Here is a 24,605-nt window from a genome sequence, read left to right as displayed (position 1 = left end):
TTCCCCTTCTTTTTAGAGAATAGGTTTTTTATTTTTTATCAAGTTAATAAGGACTTTGAGTAGGGAAATGATAGAATGAAATTCATTATGTTTAGTTTTGTTGGTGGAAGTTCTGGGGAGTAGTTGAGGATGTGGATGTCTTAATATTAGAAGGGAGGATAAGTATATATTCAGCTTTGGAAAACCCTTGGTGTGGTCTGGCTCACAGGTATGTTGGCCTCACTTCTCAGCCTTTCTGACCCTACAAGCATTTCTTAGTTCTTCCCTGGGCTCCAGTACCGTTTCAGTTTTGATTTGTCTATAGATGGCTTGATTGGTTTTGCTAAAAAAATGAACGTTTTTTTTCTCCTTCCTTTGCTGACTCTTCCTGGCTCTTGCAGCTCCTCCTGCTCCAGGTTACTCCGGTGCTTCATGTAAAGGACGGGCCTTTACACAAGGGGGGTGTTGGAGAGAATGATTGAATCTATGGAGATTTTCATTGCTTCAAAGGTGGGCAAAAGAAGGTCTGCCCGAGAAGTCAAAGATGTTAAAGTATTTCTGTCTTATTTATTATTTATTGAATGAGTGAGTGAATGCTTGGGGAAAACTAAGTGGTTATGTGTACCCCCAAAATTGTGAAAACCAAGATGGGAATGTGTCTTTGTCATATTGAAGGAACAGAAGTTCTTTGTGTCTCCTTAGCGTCCCCTTAGGAGTTCCCTCGTTATCTTTCCTCTGCAGTAGCTAGGGTATGGTGCTCTTACATGATTAAACAACACTGGTTTGAGGTAAGATTTTTGTATTTTATACTTGAGAAGAAGAAAATTTTGTTGAAAGTTATGTTTAATGATTTCTCATGTGATAAAATGTCTTCCCTTTGCCAGCAATTCCCAAGTAATGTGATTGCCTTCAAATATACAGAAAAACAAAGAACTAAGCATCCTGGATCATGTATTCCAGAACTCAGATTGTGCATTTAGTGTTGCTAGGGAGGATTTATCAAGTCATTGCTCCAAATCGTAAACTTTTCAAAGTGGAAGTGCTTCCTTGAGGACCAGAGAATCCTTCCTTTTTTCCACAAGCGGTAAATTTACCATAACTATGACCAAAAGATGAATCTTTCTTCCAAAAGATGAATCTTTCTTTAGTTCTTTCCATGAATAGAATTGAACTTTTTGATGACTATGTTAGTGTCATTGAAGCTGAGGTGCTATGTCATTGTTTTGGGGATTTTAAATTTCACTTACGAATGGATTTTGTGATTTCATTTTACTTGTTTAAAATGGACACGTGTACTATTTTTATTAACTGTCATTATTTTTAAAATTTGTGCTTAATTTTTTCTCTAATCTAAACCATATTTAATATGTTTACTTTCAGGAATTACCCAACTCTGTCTTTCTGGTGATGGAGGTAGGTAGTATACAGGTTTCTGTTTAATTTATTTCACATTTCTTTTGATTAATGTGTACTTTAAAATTGATGGTAGGTTATTTGAAAATTTGGATTAATAAAGTTGATTCAGTGATTTAGATTCTATTTTATAAGGAATATAAAATTTTAAAATGTTGATTCTATAATTCTTATAATTTGTGTGAGACTAGATTTATATTATATACAAATGTATTTTTAATTAAAGTCAACTGATAATGAATTGAATTAAGCTTGAATCAGTGTCTTATTTTAATTACTTTTTCTTTTACATATCAGTATTGCAATGGTGGAGACCTGGCAGATTATTTGCAAGGTAATTTTTCTACTTTGTCAGCGTTCAGTGTAGAAATGTAGTCTGTTTAGTCTTCATTTACTTCTGAAATATGCTACCCCTGTTTTCTGTACTTGTATAGAAACATTCAATAAATATTTGTGTATGTGTAATTGTGGTCACTTTGCTGACTGACTTGTCGTTTGTTGTGGTTTTGCTCCTAAACTTCGCTTGCGTATAAGTACTTGTTTATGTGTGCCTCTCTCGGACAGTTTGAGAGGTAGGGCCTGTCCCCAAGAGAGAAAAACCAACAGAATTTCTCTTCAAAAGACGCTAGTGAGCTGCTGTCAGTGAACCTTTAGTCCATTTCATTTATTTCACAGAAACAAAACAAAACAAAACAAACCATAATGGAAGAATGTATCCAAGAATGTGTTTATTAATGTGAATGTTGCTCGTAAATTTTTTAAAATGTTATAAGGGATTAAGTGTAACCTTGAAATTATTATGTGGCCCAGAGGTAAGATATTTTGTGTCCCAGAGGTAAGATTTTAATACTAGATGTTGCTGGTATCTAAAATGTATTCATGTAGGACAGTAAGTGCTCAAATCAAATTGTGTCCCTCAAAAGTGCTTTTTAAAACGACGTTAGATGAGGCCAGCACCTACTTTCTCCCCCTTAAAGATCCACGGGGAGTAAGCAAAAGACAGGGAGAGGTTCGTCACTGAGCCTAGAAACAGGCTATGGCAGTTGATGGTAAAAACACTAAGACATCAGTAAATACACCCACAAAGGGTGTGGACAGTTTACAGAAGAGAAGCAACGTATTTTAAATGTTCAAGTAAACGAGGAGTGCAATTAAAAATTAGGTTTTAAAAGTCTTTAAAATATAAAATATTGCTGAGATTTGGAAAGCCATGTAGAAATAATGTAAAGAATACAAAGATTACTCCTTCTAAATACAGCTGAAGCTCCTGTAGGCCCTTCTGTGATCCTACTCGGGTCCCTCCTGCTTAGAGACAGCCATTATCCTGAACTCAGGCGTTCAGTCCATGTGTGTTTTTGTTTTTCCCTGAGATTCTTTTTAAAGAAATTCTCAGTTTGATAAAAAGATTTTTCAAAATGTCATTTCCTAGTGGATACAGTGCAGAGACAGGCACTTTCTTCACTGCTGGGGGAGAGGAGTTGGAGCTAGAAGACACCTCGCCTTTACCTTCTGGTCCGCCTCTGAATCTTGAACTCTGTGACTGCTTAGTGATCCTGATGAGAGCACCTTTCCCTGGGGTCAGGTTCAGGGGCACCTTAGCCGTTTAGAGCCCTCACTGGAGTATCAGTTTCCTTCTTTCACAGAAGTCCTGTTGGCTGACGTAGGTGCTGATGCTGCTGTCGCAGATTTGGTAGCTTCGACAGCACTTTTGTCTGTGATGTTGAACTCTGCATTGGACATTCCAGAGCAATAGTGTTAGAACAGGAGACCCAGGAGTAAAGAGCTTACCTGAATGCTGCAGTCAGGCAGGCAGGCTGGTTTGCAGTAGTTCTGTTGTTCATATAACTTAATCATTATGAGATTTTGGCCATTATTTAACCTCTCCTTGGTCTCTAGCTGCCAATCAAAGAGACATGTAAACTAAATTTAGTCCTTAAGGAATTGTCTAGAGCTGTACTCTTCAGTATGGTACCATGGACCACATGGGACTGTTGAGCTCTTGAAATGTGGCTAGTCTGAATTGAGATGTGCTGTGATATAAAACACAACGTTGGATTTTGAACACTTCATAGGAAAAAAGAATGATTATATCTTAAGTTTTTTATATTGATTATAGGTTGAAATGATAATATTTTGGAAGCATTAGATTAAATATATGTTATTCCACCAGTTTCTTTTCATATTTGAAAGTGTGGCTACTAGAAAATTTGGAGGTACATATGTGACTCATATTTCTCTTGGAGAGCACTGGTCTGGAAGATGTGGCGGTCAGAGGTCTGGATGGTCTGTCTAATGCCACTAAATCACAAGACAGCTACTTAGTCCTTTTATTTGCTTTGATAAAGTCCCTTTTCTATCAAAAGATAGAAAACAAATTCTATCAATTGCAAGTTTTAAATAAGACACATTGTAGAGTAGTTGGTAAGTTGTACTTTAAATTAATTCTAGCAGATGTCTTCAGCGTGGCGGCCACAGCTGAGCCTGCCCTGCTGGGCGAACTGCTCAAGAGTTCATTCATCTCAGAGTTTTCATGTGAGCTGTTGGGCGAACTGCTCAAGAGTTCATTCATCTCAGAGTTTTCATGTGAGCTGTGCCTTTAAAATGTTAAGCTTTTTTTTTTTTTTTTTTTTTGCGGTTCGCGGGCCTCTCACTGCTGTGGCCTCTCCCGTTGCGGAGCACAGGAGGCTCCGGACGTGCAGGCTCAGCGGCCACGGCTCACGGGCCCAGCCGCTCCGCGGCACGTGGGATCCTCCCGGACCGGGGCACGAACCCGCGTCCCCTGCATCGGCAGGCGGGCTCTCAACCACTGTGCCACCAGGGAAGCCCAAATGTTAAGCTTTTAACATGAGAATTTCAATTTATGGGATTGTGTTGAGAGTAGGCATCCTGTGTTCATAGAAATATGTGAATTTTTACTGTAGTTTGTGCCCAGAAGCAGCCTAAACTAGGTCATTAATTTTTCCCCACAGGAACAGTGTTAGAATTTGGACTCTGAATCAAAGAAACCCTAAGTCTATTCAATAGTATGTCATGGGGCAATGATACAAGTTCTAAGCAGCCGTAGTCACTTAAAGTAGCAAAATTTTTCTAAGCCTTAGAATGAAAATGTAAATGAAATGGAAGAAACTGTACCATCCATTTTATTTTTTTATTTTATTTATTTATAATACATTTAATTAATTATTTATTTTTGGCTGCGTTGGGTCTTCGTTGCTGTGCGTGGGCTTCCTCTAGTTGCGGCGAGCGGGGGCTACTCTGTTGTGGTGTGCGGGCTTCTCATTGCGGTGGCTTCTCTTTTTGGGAGCGCGGGCTTCAGTAGTTGTGGCGCACGGGCTTAGTTGCTCCGTGGCGTGTGGGATCTTCCCGGACCAGGGCTTGAACCCGTGTCCCCTGCATTGGCAGGCGGATTCTTAAGCACTGCGCCACCAGGGAAGCCCTACCGTCCATTTTAATTGTTTCAGTGTAATTTAAGTATGACATTACAGAAATAAAGCTCCAGTTGTTGGTTTGATGCCCCCACTAACATGCAGTCATTTATGTGTTGCCGCCTGCGAGGAAGTAGATCTGGAGGAATATACTCCAGAGGTAAACAGCGTTCATTCGTCTCCAGGGTGGGATTGGGGAAGATTTCACTTTTTATATGTTTTCGCATATTTGGATTTTTATTTTTTAATAGCATCAGGAAAAGAACTCCAAAGAAGTTTTAAAAGGGGGTAGGTTAAGAACTGCCCTCACAGAAAAAAAGTATTTGATAATTAAAAAAAAAAAAATTTTTATTTATTTATTTTTGGCTGTGTTGAGTCTTTGTTGCTGCGCACAGGCTTTCTCTAGTTGAGGCGAGCGGGGGCTACTCTTTGTTGCGGTGCACGGGCTTCTCATTGCTGTGGCTTCTCCTGTTGGGAGCACGGGCTCTAGGTGTGTGGGCTCAGTAGTTGTGGCTCACAGGCTCTAGAGCACAGGTACAGTAGTGGCGCATGGGCTTAGTTGCTCCATGGCATGTGGGATCTTTCCGGACCAGGGCTCGAACCCGTGTCTCCTGCATTGGCAGGCGGATTCTTAACCACTGCACCACCAGGGAAGCCCAATTTGATAATTTTTAAACCATGGGGATTTAGTTTATTTGAAGATGTTAAGGACATAAACTGTCACTGTGTCATTAAAATGATTTTTAAAGTAATATTTCACTTGTTCTGAGTGTTAATGTTATTTCATTCTTAATCTTAAGTGCATATGGAAAGGTTATAAAGAACATATTCTAGAGTTGTATGGGCAGAAGTATGTTCGCAGAGGCTTTAAAATGGGGCCATGGATATTAAATCCCTAATGTAGATTCAAGGAATGACTTTTAGACCCATTGTCACGAAGTATATATTTGTGTACTGCCCACATTTGAGCACTTATGTGCCAGGCCTTTTTCTAAAGTCTCTATAATTAAATAAGCTGTCTTGCTTGGTTGTTACAACAGCCCCGTGTGGTTCGTCTATTTTCAGCTTTTTATAGCTGAGGATGGGCATAGAGGGGTCATCTTCCAGGGTCACGCAGTAAGTGGAGGAGCTGGGATTTGAGCAAAGGCAGCCGACTCCAGACCAGGCTCTGTTCCGTTACATGCCCCGGTGTGCGCGTAGAAACAACTGCTGTTTGCTGAACGGTGACTACCCTCAGGTCATTCCTACCGCCTCTTCATGGTACCGAAGACATAGCTTCTACGGGTGTCTTTAGTTAGGAGAGACGCTGCGGTGCGGTGGTGTGTTGGCAGCAGGGAGATGAGAGGAGACAGGTGTAGGGCCACAGACCCCGGCAGGCCCACGTGGAGGTGATGCCCAAGTCTCGCCAGCCAGGCAGCTCCCCTGTTTTTAATTCGTGCTCAGGTAATGGCTGGAGTTGAATACGGACATTCACCCGGGTGTTTGGTGTGAAGGGGACTTAGGTTTGGCTTGTGGGGGAGGCTCACATCTGCTGAGCACCTCTTGTGCTCATTCTTCCCGGTAACAACGGGAAAGGAGCGCCAGTGACAGTGACAGAGGCACGTGTAAATCAGTTCTCTCCACAACAGGCTGATTAAACATTTTGAGATATCCGCTCTCTCTTCACAGACTTAAATTGTTAAAGTAAAAACAATGAGAAAATGCGAATCCCAGTTCCGTACTCCCTCAGTGTTCTCCTCAGAATACGCAGATGATACTTGAATGTTGATGGAGCGCCTTTTCTCCCAGCTAAAGGCACTCTCAGTGAAGACACCATCAGAGTCTTTCTGCATCAGATCGCAGCCGCCATGCGGATCCTGCACAGCAAGGGGATCATCCACAGGGACCTCAAGCCCCAGAACATCCTGCTGTCCTACGCCAATCGTAGGAAGTCCACTGTCAGTGGTATTCGCATCAAAATAGGTACCTGGCTATATATTGTCTCGTGCAAAGAACATTTTTGGGACTTGGTATTTTTAGATAATTTTAGTTCAACTTTGTTAGAATGATGGATTTTGTCGAGACTCTTTTAAAATTTTTATTGAGTTCAGTGAGGTACATTTGGTTATGGGAACCCGTTACATAATTGGCAGCAGGTGCTAGACGGGGCCAAAGACCCCATGCTAGGAACTCTGAGTGTGACTCCCGTCAGGGAGTCCTGCTTCTCCTTATCACAGGGAAGCTAATGTGTCGCGGTTGCTGGCAGCAAATTAATAACCCTGATTCTTCGCAGCTTGTTGGATTTTAACGTAAGGGATCTGAGAGATCATTTAGTTCAGGCTTCTTCCTTGGAAGGTTTTTTAGCACTCTCAGGATTATTTGAAGCAGTTTATAATGCTAGATTTTTTTTTTTAAGCTGTTCTCTTCGTTGGTGGAAAAATAATTATTTGGCAGTATTTTAAGAAGTCTCTGATACTTTTTGGGTTACATCTGGTACCTGGAGGAGGACAGAAACAGCTCTAGTTCCATACCTGGTGTCGATGTTGGACGAGAGCTGTGTTGATGAGAGTTCTGTGTCATAATTAGCGCTTTCTCTTGCAAAGTGTGGCACTTCCGTCTCGGTGACAAAACTGGCAGAGCAGTGACGTGTGCGGGTGGTGATGACGGCCGCCTCTTAACTGGTTGAAAGTGAGGTAGCTCTTTTTTCTTTGGTGGACAGTCGTATTCCGTAAGCTGTAATTTCTCACAGTTCTTTTGTGCCCTCTTGTATCTTTAAAGAATCCTATGATCTGTGTTAACTGAGCAAAGGTATCATTTGATTTTCTCCTTTTTATTTTGTGAAACAGCGGATTTTGGCTTTGCTCGTTACCTGCGTAGTAACATGATGGCTGCAACGCTGTGTGGGTCTCCAATGTACATGGTGAGTGTGCGTTTGTGTCCTTGTGTGTTTGCAGCACGGCAGCACGAGCGTTGGGATTTAAGTGCAGTGCTTGTCTCCAAGTAAGACGTGATTTTATATATAGTCCGAGTTTTTATTATATGGCAAATGTTAATTCTGTCACCGATAATGATATAATGCAGACGTCTTTCGCTTTAGTACAGCAGACTGTGCAAGTCTGTCATCTTTGCCCATTAGCATTTATTTTTTAACATGATTAGTTAGTTATTATGGTAGAAATCTCCCGTTGGATTAAACTGAAAACAAAAGTTGATGAAATATGGTCATGCTATACATAATGTATAATCTTAGGAGTACTTAAAAAAACCTTTTGGGGTACCTCTTCAGCTGTAGTATGTAGTCATCTTTTGCATGTTGTCTCTTTAGACAGGATCCCTATATTGTAGAAGTGTTTTCCATCAGTGTCACACTTAACAGCTGAAAAGAATCTTAGTTTTCCTCTTTATCCTCTCCTGTGGTTACTGTCAGGTCTCATAGGGTGAAGCTGTGAAACTTCTGAACTAATGTGAGGTGTTAAGCCTGGAAATACTTTAATTCTGGAACTTCAGAATCCTGTGAAATAAATAAATTTACCTATTTCAGTTTTAATTTTAAATGGGTTTATGTTCAATTAGGGTTTCTTCTACTGTAAAATCACTTTGAGGTAAGGGAACTAGTAATCAAAGTTCAAAAAAAATTTTTTCTGTTAGACTTACTTTTTCTTGCTCATAATCTTACTGTTTATATAGTAAATGTTATAATTTAATATAATTAAATACTGTTTTTCATTTCTTGAGTGTGAAACCAGTTCAGCCTTGAACTAATAGCCTTGGGGATAGACAGAGTGCTTGGGCTGATTAATAAAGGGAGGTGGCTCAATTAGAAATTTATTAGGGACAGTAAATAAAAATGTTACACCTGGAAAATAAAATTTCACTATCTTTTAAGTGTATGTGACATTCCTATTTAATGCTATGCTTGCCTTGATTGATGGTATTTTGAAAAAGCAACATCTAATGAGAGGGTGGGAAAATAGCTGTGACAGAGCAGCAGAGAAAAAAGTTTTTTATTGTTTTGGCTGCTCTGAGCGGCATGTGAGGTCTTAGTTCCCCGACTAGGGATCGAACTCACGCCCCCTGCATTACAAGTGCGGAGTGTTAACCACTGGACCGCCGGGGAAGTCCCAAGATAGTTTTCATTACTGTGTTTTGCATAACAGATTTTCCATTATTTTAAAAGTTTTCACATGACAGGAATAATAGAGCAAACACTTGTGTGCCTACCATCCGTATTTAACAAAGTTAACAGTTTGTCATGTTTGCCTTGACCTCTTTTTAGAAAGAGATAAAGTATTTCAGAAAGAGTGCATGTGCCCTCCGTAGCCCTCCTTTTCCCATTTCCCACCCTCCTACTCTCCTACCCCAGAAGTAACCGCTATCCTGTAATTGGGGTATATTTTTCTTTATTATTATTTTAATATTCTTTCTGTATTTTATGTGTCCGTAATATTATATAGAAATGTTTGTTTCTGCAGCGTGCTTCTTTTCATGCACCGCTGTTTCTGAGGTTTACCAGTAAGCCTCAATGTAAGAATGTGGTTCTATATTCTTTGCAGTATCATTCGATTAGGGCAATATCACAGTGCGTTGTTTTTATTTTTGTAGTTTTGTCAGGAGTGAGACCTTTTCCAGCTAATTAATCCACACATATTAATTATGTAAATGACCCAATGCGTGTCTCTTGCGTTGTCTTATCCCCAGGCTCCTGAGGTTATTATGTCTCAGCATTATGATGCCAAGGCCGACCTGTGGAGCATAGGGACAGTGATATATCAGTGCCTCGTTGGAAAACCACCTTTTCAGGTACCTTGACTTTTCTGGGCTGTGCTCAGTTAGGGGATCTTCTCATTTTGCAGTTGCCTTTGACTTATGAAATGGGGATACAGTTGACCCTTGAACGGTGTAGGGGTTAGGGGTGCCGACCCCTCGCAGTGAAAAACGTGCTGTAACTTTACAGTCGGCCCCTTGTCCTTGACGTTCTGCGTCCGTGGGTTCAGCCGACTGCAGATCGTGTAGTACTGTAGTGTGTGTCGAAGAAAATTCCCAGCACAGTTCAAACCCGTGGTGTTCAAGGGTCACCTGTACTTTGAAAGCAGTGTTTCTGGTTCCTCTGTGACTTATTTTGATTTTGTTAACAGGCAAAACTGCTGTAGCGAGCCAGAACATCTTTCACTTTTTCCTTTTTTATCTACCTTCCCTTGTAGTTGGACTGGGCCTGGGGCCGGTTAGGTTCTCCAGGCTCATAAAAGCTGGTGCGGCTTAACGTAACAACCTGGTGGGAAACAGGTGTGAACAGTGATGTCAGTGCTTCCTGCTTAGCCTGGTTTTGGGGTCCTGGAATCCACGTGAGGGCTAGGGCAGGTCTGGGAACATCACTGGAAACTGTCCCCAGCTCTCTATTCCTGTCACCGCTGGGTGGGAGGTAATTATGTAGGCTTTATGGAAGTTACTTGGAGTAGGTCTTCCTCTCCCTTAACGTCCTGTCAAAGAGAGGCCTCCTAGGATGTAATCACAATGGTTCCTCTTGAGTTCATCCTGCCCAGTTACAAAGAGGAGTTTTGAATCTGAAAACTGAAACAGAGTGAAATTATTTGCCCAACATGGTTTTTAAAAGGCGGCGACACAGCCATGTTGAACACTTAATTTCCCAACCTAGTTTGGACGTAGAGGCAGCTTCACTAATTCAGCAGCACTTATTAGGAGGGTGCTGCCCATTACTGCGGCAGAAGGGCAGCAGTCCTCTGAGTTCTCTTCCTTGAATCCCTCGAAGGTAAAATACACCCTGATCTTATACAGTAAAAAAAATACACCTGTTGGGTAGGCCATGCAACCTCCAGAGTAGTGATTCTTTTCTAAGTTTCAGGCCTCTCTGAGAGTCTGACCTCAGAAAAGGTACGTTGTTATGCCCGGATGTGCAGAATTCACGTACAATTTCAGAAGTTTTTTAAGTTCCTAGTGCCCATCTGTGGCTCCTTCAGCATTCCGTGGCTTTCAAGTTCAGAGTCTCTGTTCTACAGCAGAATGTGAGCTTCGATCATATGATTTGGAATTGATGCCCTTAGTCATTTAGGAAATTAAACCTGTTTTTTTTTTTTTAAACAGGCTAATAGTCCTCAAGACCTAAGGATGCTTTATGAGAAAAACAGAAACTTAATGCCTAGGTATGTGTTTTGATTACACTGGGTTTTACCATTTGTCAGTGCAGTGTTATCTATTTGAATTCTATGTGTTTTATGTTTTTCCATTATTGAATCTTTTTTCAATTAACAGTAAGGAGAGCTTTCCTTTTAACAGGAAATTAGAAAATTACTAGTGTATCATAGGTGCCTGTGTGCTGTACCATTTTCTTTCTTTTTAAAAATGTTAAGTTTATTTAAAAGAAAAACCTACAGAACTTATAATGTGTTCTTTGAGGGGAGGGAGATGCAAACAGAATAGATGGGCATAAAGTAGAAAATAGCTAGGCTTTCCCCTAGAAAATAGCTAGCTCTAAAATAGCTAGAGTCCCCTAGTTAGATGTGTAACATACTTTGTTTAATCAGATCCCTGTTTTCATTTTTTTGGATACTACAAACAGGCTTTAGTGAGGAGATTGTGTGCGTGTGTGCGTGCATGCGTGTGTACACGCCTTTGTGCATTTCTTTAGGATGGACTCCTAGAAATGGAATTGTTGGGCTTAGAGACACTCTCTGCAGCTCAGCTGGCCCTGTTTGCACTGCGGAACAAGCAGTGCGCTCCTTTCCTGCATTCTACCGGCAGGGGTTGTTACCAGTCTCCATGCCTCCCAGGCAGGGCCAATTAGCTCTTCATTTAACTTGAATTATTCTCTTTACTAGTGAGGTTGGCTCGCTGTTCGTTTAACATCCTTTTGTAGTTTTTATTCTGTGAAGTACATATTCCTATTACTCACTTTTTTTTAAATTGCCTTGTCCTTTTTTATTGAACTTCAGGAAGCTGTGTTATTTCTCACTTGTATTTATTTAAGCTCTGCCCTTTTGCAGACGGAATTGGAGGTGGCTGTTTGTCTAACAGAGAACTCTGTAGCAGCTGTTAGTGCTGGGTCGACATTGTGTTAAAACTCAAGATGGTCTGTGCTTGTGAAGTGGTTTGTTCTCGCAGATATTCCAGCAACCGCAATAAGAAGCACAATGCAAGAATCTTCCCAAATTGATGCTGCTTTTCAAAGGCAGTTGCTTAGTGTTTGTTTGTTTGTTTGTTTTTTCCTTTAAGGAGTGAGGGTCTACCATGGTCCTTTTGGTATAAAATGTAGTATTTGTGGAACCGCAGATACATTTTCATTTACCGTAATGAAGGCGAAAGTCGTGTAGTTAATATATAAACTCACCACTTAGGTGGCTTTTTTTTTCCTTTCCCCCCAGCATTCCCAGAGAAACATCACCTTATTTGGCTAATCTCCTTTTGGGTTTGCTTCAGAGAAACCAAAAAGATAGAATGGACTTTGGTAAGTCATATTTTCAAATTTTGTATGTATGCTAGTTTCTAATTTTATTTTTGTGTATTCCAAAAAGTTTTTCTTTAATTTATTTTTTATTGAAGTATGGTTGATTTACAATGTTGTGTTAGTTTCTGGTATACAGCAAAGTAATTCAGTTACACGTATGTATACATTCTTTTCATATTCTTTTCCATTATGGTTTATCACAGGATGTTGAATATACAGTTCCCTGTGCTACACAGTAGGACCTTGTTGTTCATCCATCCTATATATACTAGCTTGCATCCGCTAATCCCAAACTCCCGCTCCATCCCTATGCCCCTACCTGCCTTGGCAACCACGCAAAAAGGTTTTTTTTAAAGATACTATAGATGTTTCAGAAGAAAATGAAAATCAGTTTTACTTTTCTTTCTATCTCTTTGTCTTTTTTCTTTCATGTATTTTGTAAATGTATGGAAGGTACATAAATAGTTAATATAATCGATAATTTACAAACTATTGTCCTATTTGTCGTTTTACTATCGGCCGATGTCTCTCACGGTTACAGAGCAATCTCAGTTTAATTTCTCCCTCTGAAAGATAAAAATATTTACCAAACTACACGACTGAAGTTCGATTCCAATTTTTACCAAGATTTAAGAAAAGATATATTTAGACTATTTCATCTTTTCCCCATACAGAAACTATTAGAGCTACTGTCTACTGAGAACATTTACTGGGACAGTGAACCGAGTGCTTCTGAGTGTGAGGTAGCTTAGACTAAACCTGACTTAAGCTCATTCCTGATTTTGTATCACCTGGTGAACCTCCATGCTGGGCTGTGCCATTCTCCTCGTCTGCTCTGTGCTATTGAGTAACATGCAATTTGGAGACTTAGTGATAAATGAGATGGTCTTCGTGAGGTTTTAAAGAAATAACGAAATAAATTATACGTACAGGAAAAGAGTCAATTAATGAACTGCCATATACTCGCCTACTTATTTACCTTTATCTACTTAGCGGGCTTACTGTGTAGGTTTTATCCTTGGTGAATAGCTGAAGAAACTAAAAATCAAATTAATAGCTTTTTAAAAAATGTGAAACCAGCTGTAGGAATGTTTCTTCTGGGATAGAAAAGTAAAGTTTATGATACAAATCAGCTGTCTAAGGTTTCCCGTTAGGACAGTTAAGAGCCACAGTTCACAGAGTGATTAGCGAGGGCCTGGTCACCGTTCTCCATGCCCTTGTCTGTTTGAGGACAGCACACAGTAGAGGACACACCTACTTTAGTCGCCTCAGGGGTGCTGTGCTGGTAATGGACACTGAGAATTCACACCATTATTTTAAAATTTTCATTCATTAAGAATTACTTATAAGTTGATGGGTTTTATGGATGATTTATAAAATAATGTGCTTTTACATTTAAAGGAAATGGAGTCTATGTAAAGAAGTTAATAATAATTACGTATGATCTCAAGGTTCTTACGTTGACTACGTTGACGAGGTTAACGTATCTGCAAAAATCAACATCAGTTTTTAATGGCTGCATTCTCATTTTCCTTATAGAAGCATTTTTTAGCCATCCTTTTCTTGAGCAAGTTCCAGTAAAAAAATGTGAGTGCCCACTTTTTACATTTCTACTTAAAGAGTGAGTGCAAGCTTAAGGGAAATTTAGTATTTGGTATCACAAAATTAATTTTTTATGTGCTTCTCAAGATTTCATTGAGCTTTTCTTAAATATTTGTAGTTGTGTTTACTTAATTACAATTCTGTTTTTCCTTCCAAGTCCAAATTGAAAGAGTTTAGTAATTACTGCATTTTTGGTTTCACCCATGGGAGCTGTAATAAGTAGGTGAATGTAAATTTTTGGCCAACACAAAGCTGTAGTAGTTGCGACAGGTTTGCTAGTGGACAGCTCGTGTAATCGCACTCCCTTCATCGGTGTCTCTCCCCCAGCCTGCCCGGTCCCGGTGCCTGTGTACGCCGGCTCCGCCTCTGAAGGTCCCTGTAGCAGCTCTCCATCCTGTCGCTTCGCCTCTCCACCTGTAAGTCCTGGTTGTATCAAAGGTGACGTTAGAGCCTGTGTTATTGCATCTGCTCCCAGAGCCTGCAGATACGTCGTGGGTATTCTCTTTACGTGCGGGGTTTCCTAGCGCAGCTGAGGCCTGGGCAAAGAGCACTGTTGTTGAGCCCCTCAGTCTGGGCTCTGCCTTGTCTGGCTGTGCACACTTCAGCCAGACGTGTCCCCTCTGACTGGTGGACCCAGCACTCTCACCCTTTCGTGACCAGTGAGGTGGGGAAAGATGTCACTCTGACACGTAGATAGGTAATTCGCATTTGTTTTGTGAATGGCGTAAACATGGGTCTGGACGGTTGCGGTACAGAGAACTTGCAGGGGTGGACGAGTGCCCTCTGAGCGGACTTCACTGCCTGAGGCCCCGTAGTCTCGGTGAGCGGCCCCGTGAGCCGGCTCCACTGCAGCCTCTCCCCTCCCCAGGGTCGCCCGAGCCATGCACCCCACGGCCGTCTGCCCTGCAGTCTCGGCGCTTCCTCCTGACGCTGAGAACTTGCGGCCGCTTCTGGTCCTTCCTTCCTTCCTTCTGCCCTGCTCTCCCAGGTCTTGCCTTTCCAACTTCTGTGCTTTTCTGGACTTTCCCCCACGCCTCTCTTGCTGCCTGAGAGGGCTCTGACCTTGAGACTTTTCACAAGCCAAGGTCCGGGGGCCGTTGTGTCAGCCACTGCAGGTGTTTTCCAGACTGGCCTGGCAGACATGCATTTCTTGAATTGTGCCGGCAGAAGGGTCGGGGAAGCACAGAGAGAGCTGGCTGGGTGACTGGAGGCTTGAGGCTTAAGAGTCAGGCTTGGGAGCTTCCATCCCTGCCTTGCCACGTTACCTGTCCGAGCCTGTTTCTCATAAGTAAAGTGAGTATAACTTACCCACTTCATGGAGTTTTTTAAGGGTAAATGAGCAAAAGCACCTACTCCAGTGCCTGGCACACAGTAGCACTCAGGAAGTGGCAAGTGCTGTTATTCTTATTTTCCGGGGAAACCCAGTACCCCACAGTGAAAGCAGATGCTGCAGCAGCCTGTTGCAGACGGATGAGGCCTAAAGCTGGCAAAAAACCTGTCCGCCCAGCCCTGCAGACTCAAACCAAATAGAAAAAGCAGATGGACTGGTAAGACTTACATTACATTCCCATGAATTTAAAAAAACTGAGAGGGGAAAGAAGTGTTGGGTATTTCCAGTTTCAGTCTGGAATATAGGAAAACACTGGATTTGGAGCGACCGGGGAGAAATGCAGAGGAACTGCAGGGAAAGACCGAAGGCTCTGTTTGGAGCCGGGCAGGACCGGCCTCAGTGCTGGCCCTGCTGCTTGCTCACTGTATCCTACGGGGCAGGTCAGTTCGCAGGCTGAGCTGAGCTTCCTTGTCTGTAACGTAGGCTACAGAGGCCTGGTTAACCTCTGGTTGAAGGGGAGTGGCTGATAGTGTGTAGTGAGTACTTGATAACTGTAGCTACCATGATGGAGCACGTATGTGATACAAGGTGACACGCGGTGTGAAAAGCAGAGATGGTGCTGGAGAAGGACAGCAGGGGAGAACCTCAGTGTGGGGAAGCCTGGGGGATGGTTGGACCCCAAGGGAGGAGAAAGAGAGGGGCCACCAGGAGGGGCGCAGCTGGGAAGTGCTTTGACTGGACAGAGCGGGCTGGGCTTCTGTTGGATGGGGATGCTTTGAAAGGGAGCGCCAGACAGCAGCGCGTCTTGGGCCTCTGGGAGAGCGGAGCAGGTGCTCACAGGGGGAGGGGCGAGGGGCGGGGGGGGAGACAGACTTAGATGCTCAGAACTTTGGTGGAAAAACCTTCTTTAGAAGGCCTTTATGAGAAGCTAATGCTTGAAGTGAAAATAACAAGGAAATCTGGAAATAGGAGGAGAGCAGGAATAATATAATGTAATGTAATTTCCAGTTAGTGAGATTAGAAAATGGAATGGTTTGATAGGCCTTGCTTTCAGCATAGTCTGCAAAAGTGAGGGGACTTCCTATAGGCACTGCCTTCCTTCCTAGGGCTGCGGCAGACTCTTGTACTGAGGGTGGATGCATGCAGGCATGCCCACGTAACCACCTCTTTCTTACGTTCTCACACAAATATCCAGCTGCTACTTCATTCCAGAGACATCTATGAAAGGTGAAAAACAACAACTCTGTAACAAAAAACTCAAGTCACTCTTAGTTATGATACTGGCTATAGGCTAAATGCTATTTAGATAATGTCTCTTGAATATCTATTGCTTTAATCACATTTATTAAATGCCTACGTTATGTGAAGTTTTGGTTGGTACCAGTGGAAGATATGACCAGGTCCCTTCCTTGAGGAGCTTTTAGTTTAGTTGTGTGGAGAAGAGGCAGGTAAAGCATCACTACAGAAGCAGATGTATACACGCCTTTACTGCCTGGGGGGTGTGGATGAGGGGCACGAAATCGGACTAAGAAGCCGGCAGAGATGCTCAGGAGAGGCACTGAGCTGAGTGCTTTGTTTTTGTTTCTTTCTTTCTTTATTTTCGGCTGCGTTGGGTCTTCGTTGCTGCATGCAGGCTTTCTCTAGTTGCGGCGAGCGTGGGCTTCTCACTGCGGTGGCTTCTCTTGTGGAGCGCGGGCTCTAGGTGGGTGGGCTTCAGTAGTTGTGGCACGCGGGCTCATTAGTTGTGGTGCACGGGCTTAGCTGCTCCACGGCATGTGGGATCTTCCCGGACCAGGGCTCGAACCCTTTTCCCCTGCACTGGCAGGCGGATTCTCAACCACTGCGCCACCAGGGAAGCCCTTGAGCTGAGTTTTGAAGGAAGAGTAAGCACGGTGAATTTGTAGAAGAGTGGTGTTGTAAGCAGAGGAATCCCTGTGGAATGGTGACCCGCTGAAGGAATCTGTAGCCATCCTTGGCCGTAATGTTTATTAGAATTAAGTGAAATGTAAGTTCAGCTCCTTAGTCTCCCTGGCCACATTTCAAGTGCTCATAGCCACATGTAGCTGGTGGCCACCACGCTGGATAGAACAGAACTCTCCCATCGTTGCAGGAAGCTCTGTTGGACAGGCTTCTCTGACGATTGAGTCTGTAGGGTGCAGAGAGCATTGGTGATGTGCTGAGGGGAAAGCAGAGCCACCAGAAGGGTAGGGAGAGGCTGTGTCTTGGCAGAATTTGGGCACTGAGCAGAGGGGGCCAGACTTTTTGTGGTGAGCCATTTGAGAGATTTTAAGTGGAGGCGTCATCTGGTCCACTGTGTTTTAGCAAATAAATTCTCCTGTAAGCGGGTAGAGGATTGGATCGGAGACAAGGAGAGAAGCCTCTCTACTAGACCAAAGAGAACAACCTGTGACCGTTGCGGATTTTTTTGGTTTGGTTTTGGTTTTGCTCTGTTTTTCTTGAGAATGAGGGCCTGAAGCAAGTCAGCGGCAGGAAAGGGGAAGACAAGGGGCCAGGAGGCGCAAGGTGAAGAGTTTGTGGCCCTCGGAGATTGCTTGAACTTGGGGCCTGAGGAAGAGGATGATCTTGATGGGACCCAAGTGGGTGGGCTTTGATGGAGCCACTCAGCGAGGGAGCACAGAGGCGATGTGCCGGTGGTGTGCAGACGCGGGGGCGGGCGCCGGGGCAGCCTGGGAGAGGCGGGGCTGCAGCCGTCACTCTGGCGGGTGGTAGCTGAGGCAGGAAGGTGAGATTGACCCCGGGTGAGGCTACAAAGTGTGCCGAGTGGAGGCCCAGCGTGGCCCTGGGGACTCCCACAAGCCACTCCTCTCCTTCAAGGGGCAAAGGAGACTAAGAAGTAGTGGGGAAAGCAAGAGAGTAGGGTCGCTGAATGGAGGGGGTGAGTCGGGAGAAGAGCGGCCCACGGTGTCGGAGTCGCAGAGTCATAACTTTAAGGCATAGAGGAGCCTCTGGAGAATGTGGCCACAGGGGTCCCCGGTAGGCTTAATAAAGGCGGTTTTGGTGGAGGGTTGAAAGCAGGAAGTGGATTATGGTGGGTTAGGTGACACACAGGGGGTGAGGAATTAGGGTCAGTGAAGACTGAAGTTTCAGGCAACATTGTTAAGTGAAGAAGGGAGAGAAGATGGTAATTGAGAGCGTTGCATTGATTTGAGATGTGGAAAAATTCAAGGGAGAGGGTGAAAGTGTCAGGAGCAGAGGTGAGTGATCTGGGTCCTTGAGGAGGTGGGGAGAATTAGTGGAGAGATTAGCTTTGAATGCAAGAAGCATCTCTTCCACCCAAGTGGTTGTGGATGAAGGTGATTTTATAAATAGCAAAGCAAGAAATTGAGAGAGTTCCTGCCTGGAAAGAAATGGCACTGGAAAGAAATCGTGGGGTTTTTAGATACTTGGAATCCAGCCCAGCGCAACTGCTCTTCAGTTGGCAGATTTCCTAATCTTCTGAGTTTTGTTTATTTATATAGGAAATGGGTTTCAGAACAGGGTTGAAGTTAGATAATACACAGAAAGCTCTTAACAGTGCCTAGCCCGTGGTGGGTGCTCTGTAATGTTAGTCCCTCGATCTTCCTCCCTCTTTATAACCTTGAAGCATAAGTGCTCTTCAGAAAGTGATAAGGAGAATTTATATCATGTGTGTGTCACACACACACACACACACACACACACACACACACACACACACACACACACACACACAGAAGTGATGAGGAGACTGGAGACTGATCTCATTGCTCAGTGACATTCAAAGGAGCCCTAGCCGTTTAAGACTGGGGTTTAAAGAGCATTATGTAGTATTTTTCTTTTTCTTAAATAGAAACAAAGGTTAAACATGTAGGAAACTGTTGTATGATGAAGACATTCAATTAGAGTTGTCACTAGTGTCCTTGAAGTGGGCAAGTGTCAAGAGGTCTATAGCTACTTACTCCCACGTATCTTTAAATATGTTTATATGCTTTTCTTCCCTTCCTGTCCTATCTCCCACAAATCACCTCCTTCCCCTGACAAAAAAGAACACAAAACGAACACACCCACGCCTGTAAGGTTTTCCAGATCTCTCCTTCTGGAAGTGTAAACAATCTCTGTGCTTACACGCCCTTATCCTTACTGTTAACATGGTCTCTTGCTTTCCCTTTTATAATGTTTTCTTCATTGGAGATTTAAAACTTTGTGTGTGCAGGATGTCATTAATTTAAAGTCCCTGGACGTTTTGTTTTAGTCATTAAGTAAACAGGTATTGAGTGTCTGCTTTGCTAGGCCATGCGCTGAAACGGGGATGTGGAGATGATAAAAACTCACCTCAACCATTTCAGGAGAGGCGGTGTGTACGTGTGATAACTGGTATGATGGTTTTTTGGTTGGGTTTTTTTTGGTATGATGTATTTTTAAGTATCATTTTTGGAAAACATTTTAGAAATCATTATGCAAAGACACTTAAACTGTGCTTTTTTCTAAGGGAAAGATTTTCCAAAGAGATTTTTTAAAATCTTAAATGGAATTGAACGCTATGCCACTTTCATGGAAAAAATATTCCTTAGTCTGATGGCTATTCTGACTTGCATTTTATTATGAGGCCACTTTTTAATTTTATGTTGTTAATTTTAGGCCCTTCCAGATATGCAGCATATTCAGGAAGAAAACTTATCCTCCCCACCATTGGGTCCTCCCAACTATCTCCAGGTGTCCAAAGATTCTGCCAGTACTAGTAGCAAGAGCTCTTCTTGTGACACGGATGACTTTGTTTTGGTTCCACACAGCAGCACCGCGTCAGACCACTCATGTGAGAATCTTTTCTGCTTGTACACACTGTGTTTCTGAATTTACTAGACCAGCATTTTTTAACCTTTATATCCTGCTGTCTTGTGTAGGACACCTTTCCATGTGGACATTTTATTTAGTTGGTGGAGTTCCCAGAGCTTTCCACCTCCCTTGCTGTCATCTGCTCAGTCATCTCCTGTAAGACAGTAACCTTGGGCTCTGGAGGCAGATGAGAACTTTGTAGGGAATGATCTCAAATTCTGTTGGTGTCCAGACAGAGAGGAGCGGAGAAGCCAGCACCCTGAGAGAGATTAAATGTAAGGAAAGGAGTCAAAGGAAGACCTCTTTTGGGAAAAACCCGAGAGTCAGAGGCTCTTAAAAACAGTCTGGATGGTGCTTCAGGAGCTACTGGCCAGAGTTCAGGAATGAGCCTCGTAAATTTACAGAAGAACTTTGATAAAGGAAGCAGAATCCAAGCTGGCTAAACACAGTCAGGGTTCTGTGGAGCAGTGAAGGGCACCAGAAAACCTGCAAAAAGAGAAGTTAGACAAAACCGTGAAAAAGGACGGAAACATGGTTTGGAAGTTTGATTACTTTCAACAAGTGAATAGTACCCAGTTGGCTGTGTGCAGATATAGAAAGTTGGAGACTTTGTAGAAACGTCTCTAGTTGTTTGTCAAATACGTATTGAGTAGCTGCTTGCATTCACCCCTGCGCTGGCTGCTGTGAAGGCTGTGGCCCTAGACCAAACATGCTTCGGGGCTGCTTGGCTGGGGCAGGGGAAGCACACAGGGCACGTAAGGCAAGCGGCGGGTCCTGGTCCGTGTGCTGAGAGCCGGGAGCTGCCTTTAAACATCATCCTGTGTGGTGGTTTTATTTCACTAAAAAGGTAATTAAAACTTTTAAAATTGTGAAATATTTCAAACAAAATAATGCGGCAGATACTCAAATCATCCACCGCACTAATTTTATTTATGTCAGCATTTTGCCATATATGTTTTAGATGTCTTTTTACAGGTATAAAATGCCGTAGGTACAGCCAGGGTACCTTGCATCATTCTTCTCTTGCCAGAGATACATTCTTCTTCTTGATTTGTAATTCTAATATGCCCCTGTATCCATAACGAACATATAGTATTTTTATGATTTTACTTTCGAGTAAATGTTATATAGAATATTGTTTTCTATAGTTTGCTTTTTTATTCATATTTTTGCTGTGTATCTAGATCTATATCTAGGTGTGTATCTCGTTCATTTTAATATATGATATTCATAGTACAGCTAAACCATAGTTTATCCATTTCCCTACTCACTATGACTTGGAACATTTCTGTCTTTTTACTGTTCAAAATGTGTTATAACAGACGTCCTTGTGCCAGAATTTCTTCCAGGTGGATGCTCTAGATATGTACAACTTCAACTCTATAGAATATTGGTATAAGCAGGTGGTAGCCACTAACACCTCTGCCATGCTGCCCCAGCGTTTTCATGGTGCCTTCTAAAGATTTTCATGGTTTTTTTTCATATTTAACAGATGGAATAAGGGCTCTCTCAATTACCCTAGCATTATTTATTGACTATTCTGTCCTTTCTACACTGATACGCAATTCCAGACTTGTCATATCAGGCTTATATAAAGGATTTGTTTCATTGTGTGTGCGTAGACCGGGTGGAAGGTGATGGTGGGGAGCATTCTAGAATTCTGTGGAGTCACCTGGGCTATTCTTGGCCCCCCTGCCCCCCCCATATAGTTTAATTTCATCTTGAAAATCCTACAAAAAACCATTTGGGGATTTTGATCAGCATTGTATTGATTCTCTAAGAGCTATTCAGGGACCTAGAGAATTGTCTACTCAAGAATGTTTGTGTGTTGGTTCCTCCACTTACTTAGATTTCTTTAGTGTGTTTTGATGCATGTTTATACTTTTCTATGTAAAGGACATTCACACCTTTTGTTTTATTCAAGTTACCTTTGGTTATTTTTGTAGTTGTATAAATGTTGTCTTAAAAACATGTCTTTTTTTCCAAAACTGCTCCTGTCGAGGTCTTTTTATGCTGCCAAATCCCAGGGGTCATTTCTCAGTCCTCATCTTTTTGATATGTCCACAGCATATGTTACAGTTGACCACACCCTGCCATGTAATTAGTAAAAATTTGTTATTGTGAAGTATATCATATGTATAAGATAGTTTTTTAAAAGATGTATTTTTTCCTTTTTGGTCACGGCACGTGGCTTGCGGGATCTCGTTTCCCCAACCAGGGACTGAACCTGGGCCGCGGTAGTGAAGGCTTGGACTCCTAACCACTAGTCCATCAGGGAGCCCGCTGAGATGAATTCTTCGGGGCAGTTTTAGGTTATACAACACAACTGAGAGAAAGGTACAGAGATCTCCCATATACCCTTGTGTTGCCCTTGGTTGCACAGCTTCCCCCGTTGTCGTCATCAGTCACCAGAGTGGTATGTTCGTCACCCAACGGTGAGCCGTCATTGACACATCATAATCACCTAACGTCCACAGTTTACCTTAGAGTTCACTCTTGGTGGTGTACATTCTGTGGTTTGGACAAATGTACAATGACATGTTTCCACCATTGTTACTATACAGAGCATTTTCACTGCCTTAAAAATCCTCTGTGGTCTACCTACTGATTTCTCCCCACCTAACCCCTGGAAACCACTGATTTTTTTTTTTTTTTTTTTTGAAGGGGACTGCAGCTCCTGCACTGAGGGTGGGACTTGTGGCTCCTCTGTACAGCTCCCCCTCCCCGTTTCCTACTTTTTAAAAAAATTGAAGTATAGTTAATTTACAATGTTGTGGTATTTTCAAGTGTACAGCAAAGTGATTCAGTTATACATATATGTATATATGTATTGTCTTTCAGATTATTTTCCATTATAGGTTATTACCAGATATTGAATAGAGTTCTCTGTGCTATACAGTATAGGTCCTTGTTGGTTGTCTGTTTTGTATACAGTAGTGTGTATATGTTAATCCCAAACTCCTAATTTATCCCTCCTTGTCCCCTTTGCTAACCATAAGTTTGTTTTCTATGTCTGTGAGTCTATTTCTGTTTTGTACGTACAGAAGTTCATTTGTATCATTTTCTTAGATTCCACATATAAGTGATATATGGTATTTGTCTTTCTCTGTCCGACTTACTTCACTTAGTATGATAATCTCTGGATCCAGCCATGAAGCTGTAAATGTCATTTTTCATTCTTTTTTATGAGTAATTTCCATTGTGTATATGTACATCTTCTTTATCCATTCATCTGTTGATGGACCTTGAGGTTGTTTCCATGTCTTGGCCATTGTGAATAGTGCTGCTGTGAACATAATTCTTTCTGAATTAGAGTTTTCTCCAGATATATCCCTAGGAGTAAGATTGCTGGATCATGTGGCATCTCTATTTTTAGTTTTTTGAGGAACCTCCATACTGTTCTCCACAGTGGCTGCACCAATTTACATTCCCACCAGCAGTGTAGGAGGGCTCCCTTTTCTCCGCACCCTCCCCAGCGTTTATCGTTTGTAGACTTTTTGATGGTGGCCATGCAGCCTGGCATGAGGTAGTACCTCATGGCGGTTTTGATTTGTGTTTCTTTAATAATAGGCGATGTTGAGCATCTTTTCATGTGCCTGTTGGCCTTCTGTGTAGCTTCTTTGAAATTTCTGTCTTTTAATTGTGCATTTAGACCACTGATGTTAAAAGTGATTATTGGATTAGTATCTACCATAGTCATTACTGTTTTCTGTTGTTGTCCTTGATCTTTGTTCTTGTATTTGTCTTCCACTCTTTTTCTACCTTTTGTGGTTTTAATTGAGCATTTATTATGGTTCTATTTTCTTTCCTTTCTTAGCATATCAATTATACCTCTTTTTTATTTTTTTTTTAGTGTTTGCCCTAGGTTTGCAATATACATGTGTAACTAATCCAAGTCCACTTTCAAATATGCTATACCATTCATAAATATAACAAAATAATCCTAATTCCTTCCTCCCATCCCTTGTATCACTGCTGTCATTAATTTCACTTATATATAAGCTACATAAGTAAGTATGTATATATACACATAAGATATGTAGGGAAGCATACATAACTGAGTACATTGTTGCTGTTGTTATTTTGAACAAATTGTTACCTGTAAGCAGCTCATGGAGCTCAATATCAAAAAAACAAACAACCCAATGAAAATATGGGCAGAAGACCTAAACAGACATTTCACCAAAGAAGACATACAGGTGTCCAAGAGGCACGTGAAAAGATGCTCAACATCACTAATCATTAGAGAAATGCAAATCAAAACTACAATGAGGTATCACCTCACACCAGTCAGAATGGCCATCATCAAAAAATCTATAAACAGTAAATGCTGGAGAGGGTGTGGAGAAAAGGGAAGCCTTTTGTACTGTACTGCTGGTGGGAATGTAAATTGGTACAGCCACTGTGGAGAACAGTATGGAGGTTCCTTAAAAAACTAAAAATAGAACTACCATATGACCCAGCAACCCCACTACTGGGCATGTACCCTGAGAAAACCATAATTCAAAAGGACACATGTACCACAATGTTCATTGTAGCACTGTTTACAATAGCCAGGACATGGAAACAACCTAAATGTCCAATGACAGGTGAATGGACGAAGAAG

At 42.1% G+C, this 24,605-nt stretch overlaps 1 protein-coding gene across 12 annotated transcripts in view; it reads left to right on the top strand.

Moving 5' to 3' along the window:
- ULK2 (unc-51 like autophagy activating kinase 2) overlaps positions 1–24,605 on the top strand; it is a 65,773-nt gene that overhangs the window by 9,276 nt on the left and 31,892 nt on the right. For 8 of the 12 annotated variants that reach the window (XR_010838273.1, XM_067021753.1, XM_067021751.1 and 5 more), the window contains exons 4-13: positions 1,360–1,392; positions 1,690–1,726; positions 6,606–6,779; positions 7,643–7,716; positions 9,495–9,596; positions 10,896–10,954; positions 12,173–12,255; positions 13,795–13,842; positions 14,185–14,273; positions 19,805–19,979. Coding sequence is in view for 11 of the 12 variants with exons in the window: in XM_067021753.1 (XP_066877854.1) it covers positions 1,360–1,392; positions 1,690–1,726; positions 6,606–6,779; positions 7,643–7,716; positions 9,495–9,596; positions 10,896–10,954; positions 12,173–12,255; positions 13,795–13,842; positions 14,185–14,273; positions 19,805–19,979 (874 nt within the window). In the remaining variant the exon portion in view is untranslated. Of the gene's footprint in view, positions 1–380; positions 490–1,359; positions 1,393–1,689; positions 1,727–6,605; positions 6,780–7,642; positions 7,717–9,494; positions 9,597–10,895; positions 10,955–12,172; positions 12,256–13,794; positions 13,843–14,184; positions 14,274–19,804; positions 19,980–24,605 lie in introns of all 12 variants that reach the window. The other 4 variants (XM_067021755.1, XM_067021754.1, XM_067021752.1 and 1 more) reach the window with 3 other exon arrangements.

This window comes from Kogia breviceps, chromosome 19, assembly GCF_026419965.1.
Source record: "Kogia breviceps isolate mKogBre1 chromosome 19, mKogBre1 haplotype 1, whole genome shotgun sequence".
NCBI classification, from domain to species: domain Eukaryota; kingdom Metazoa; phylum Chordata; class Mammalia; order Artiodactyla; family Physeteridae; genus Kogia; species Kogia breviceps.
Note: the sequence above shows the minus strand (reverse complement) of the source record. Positions and strands in the feature narration are given on the sequence as shown.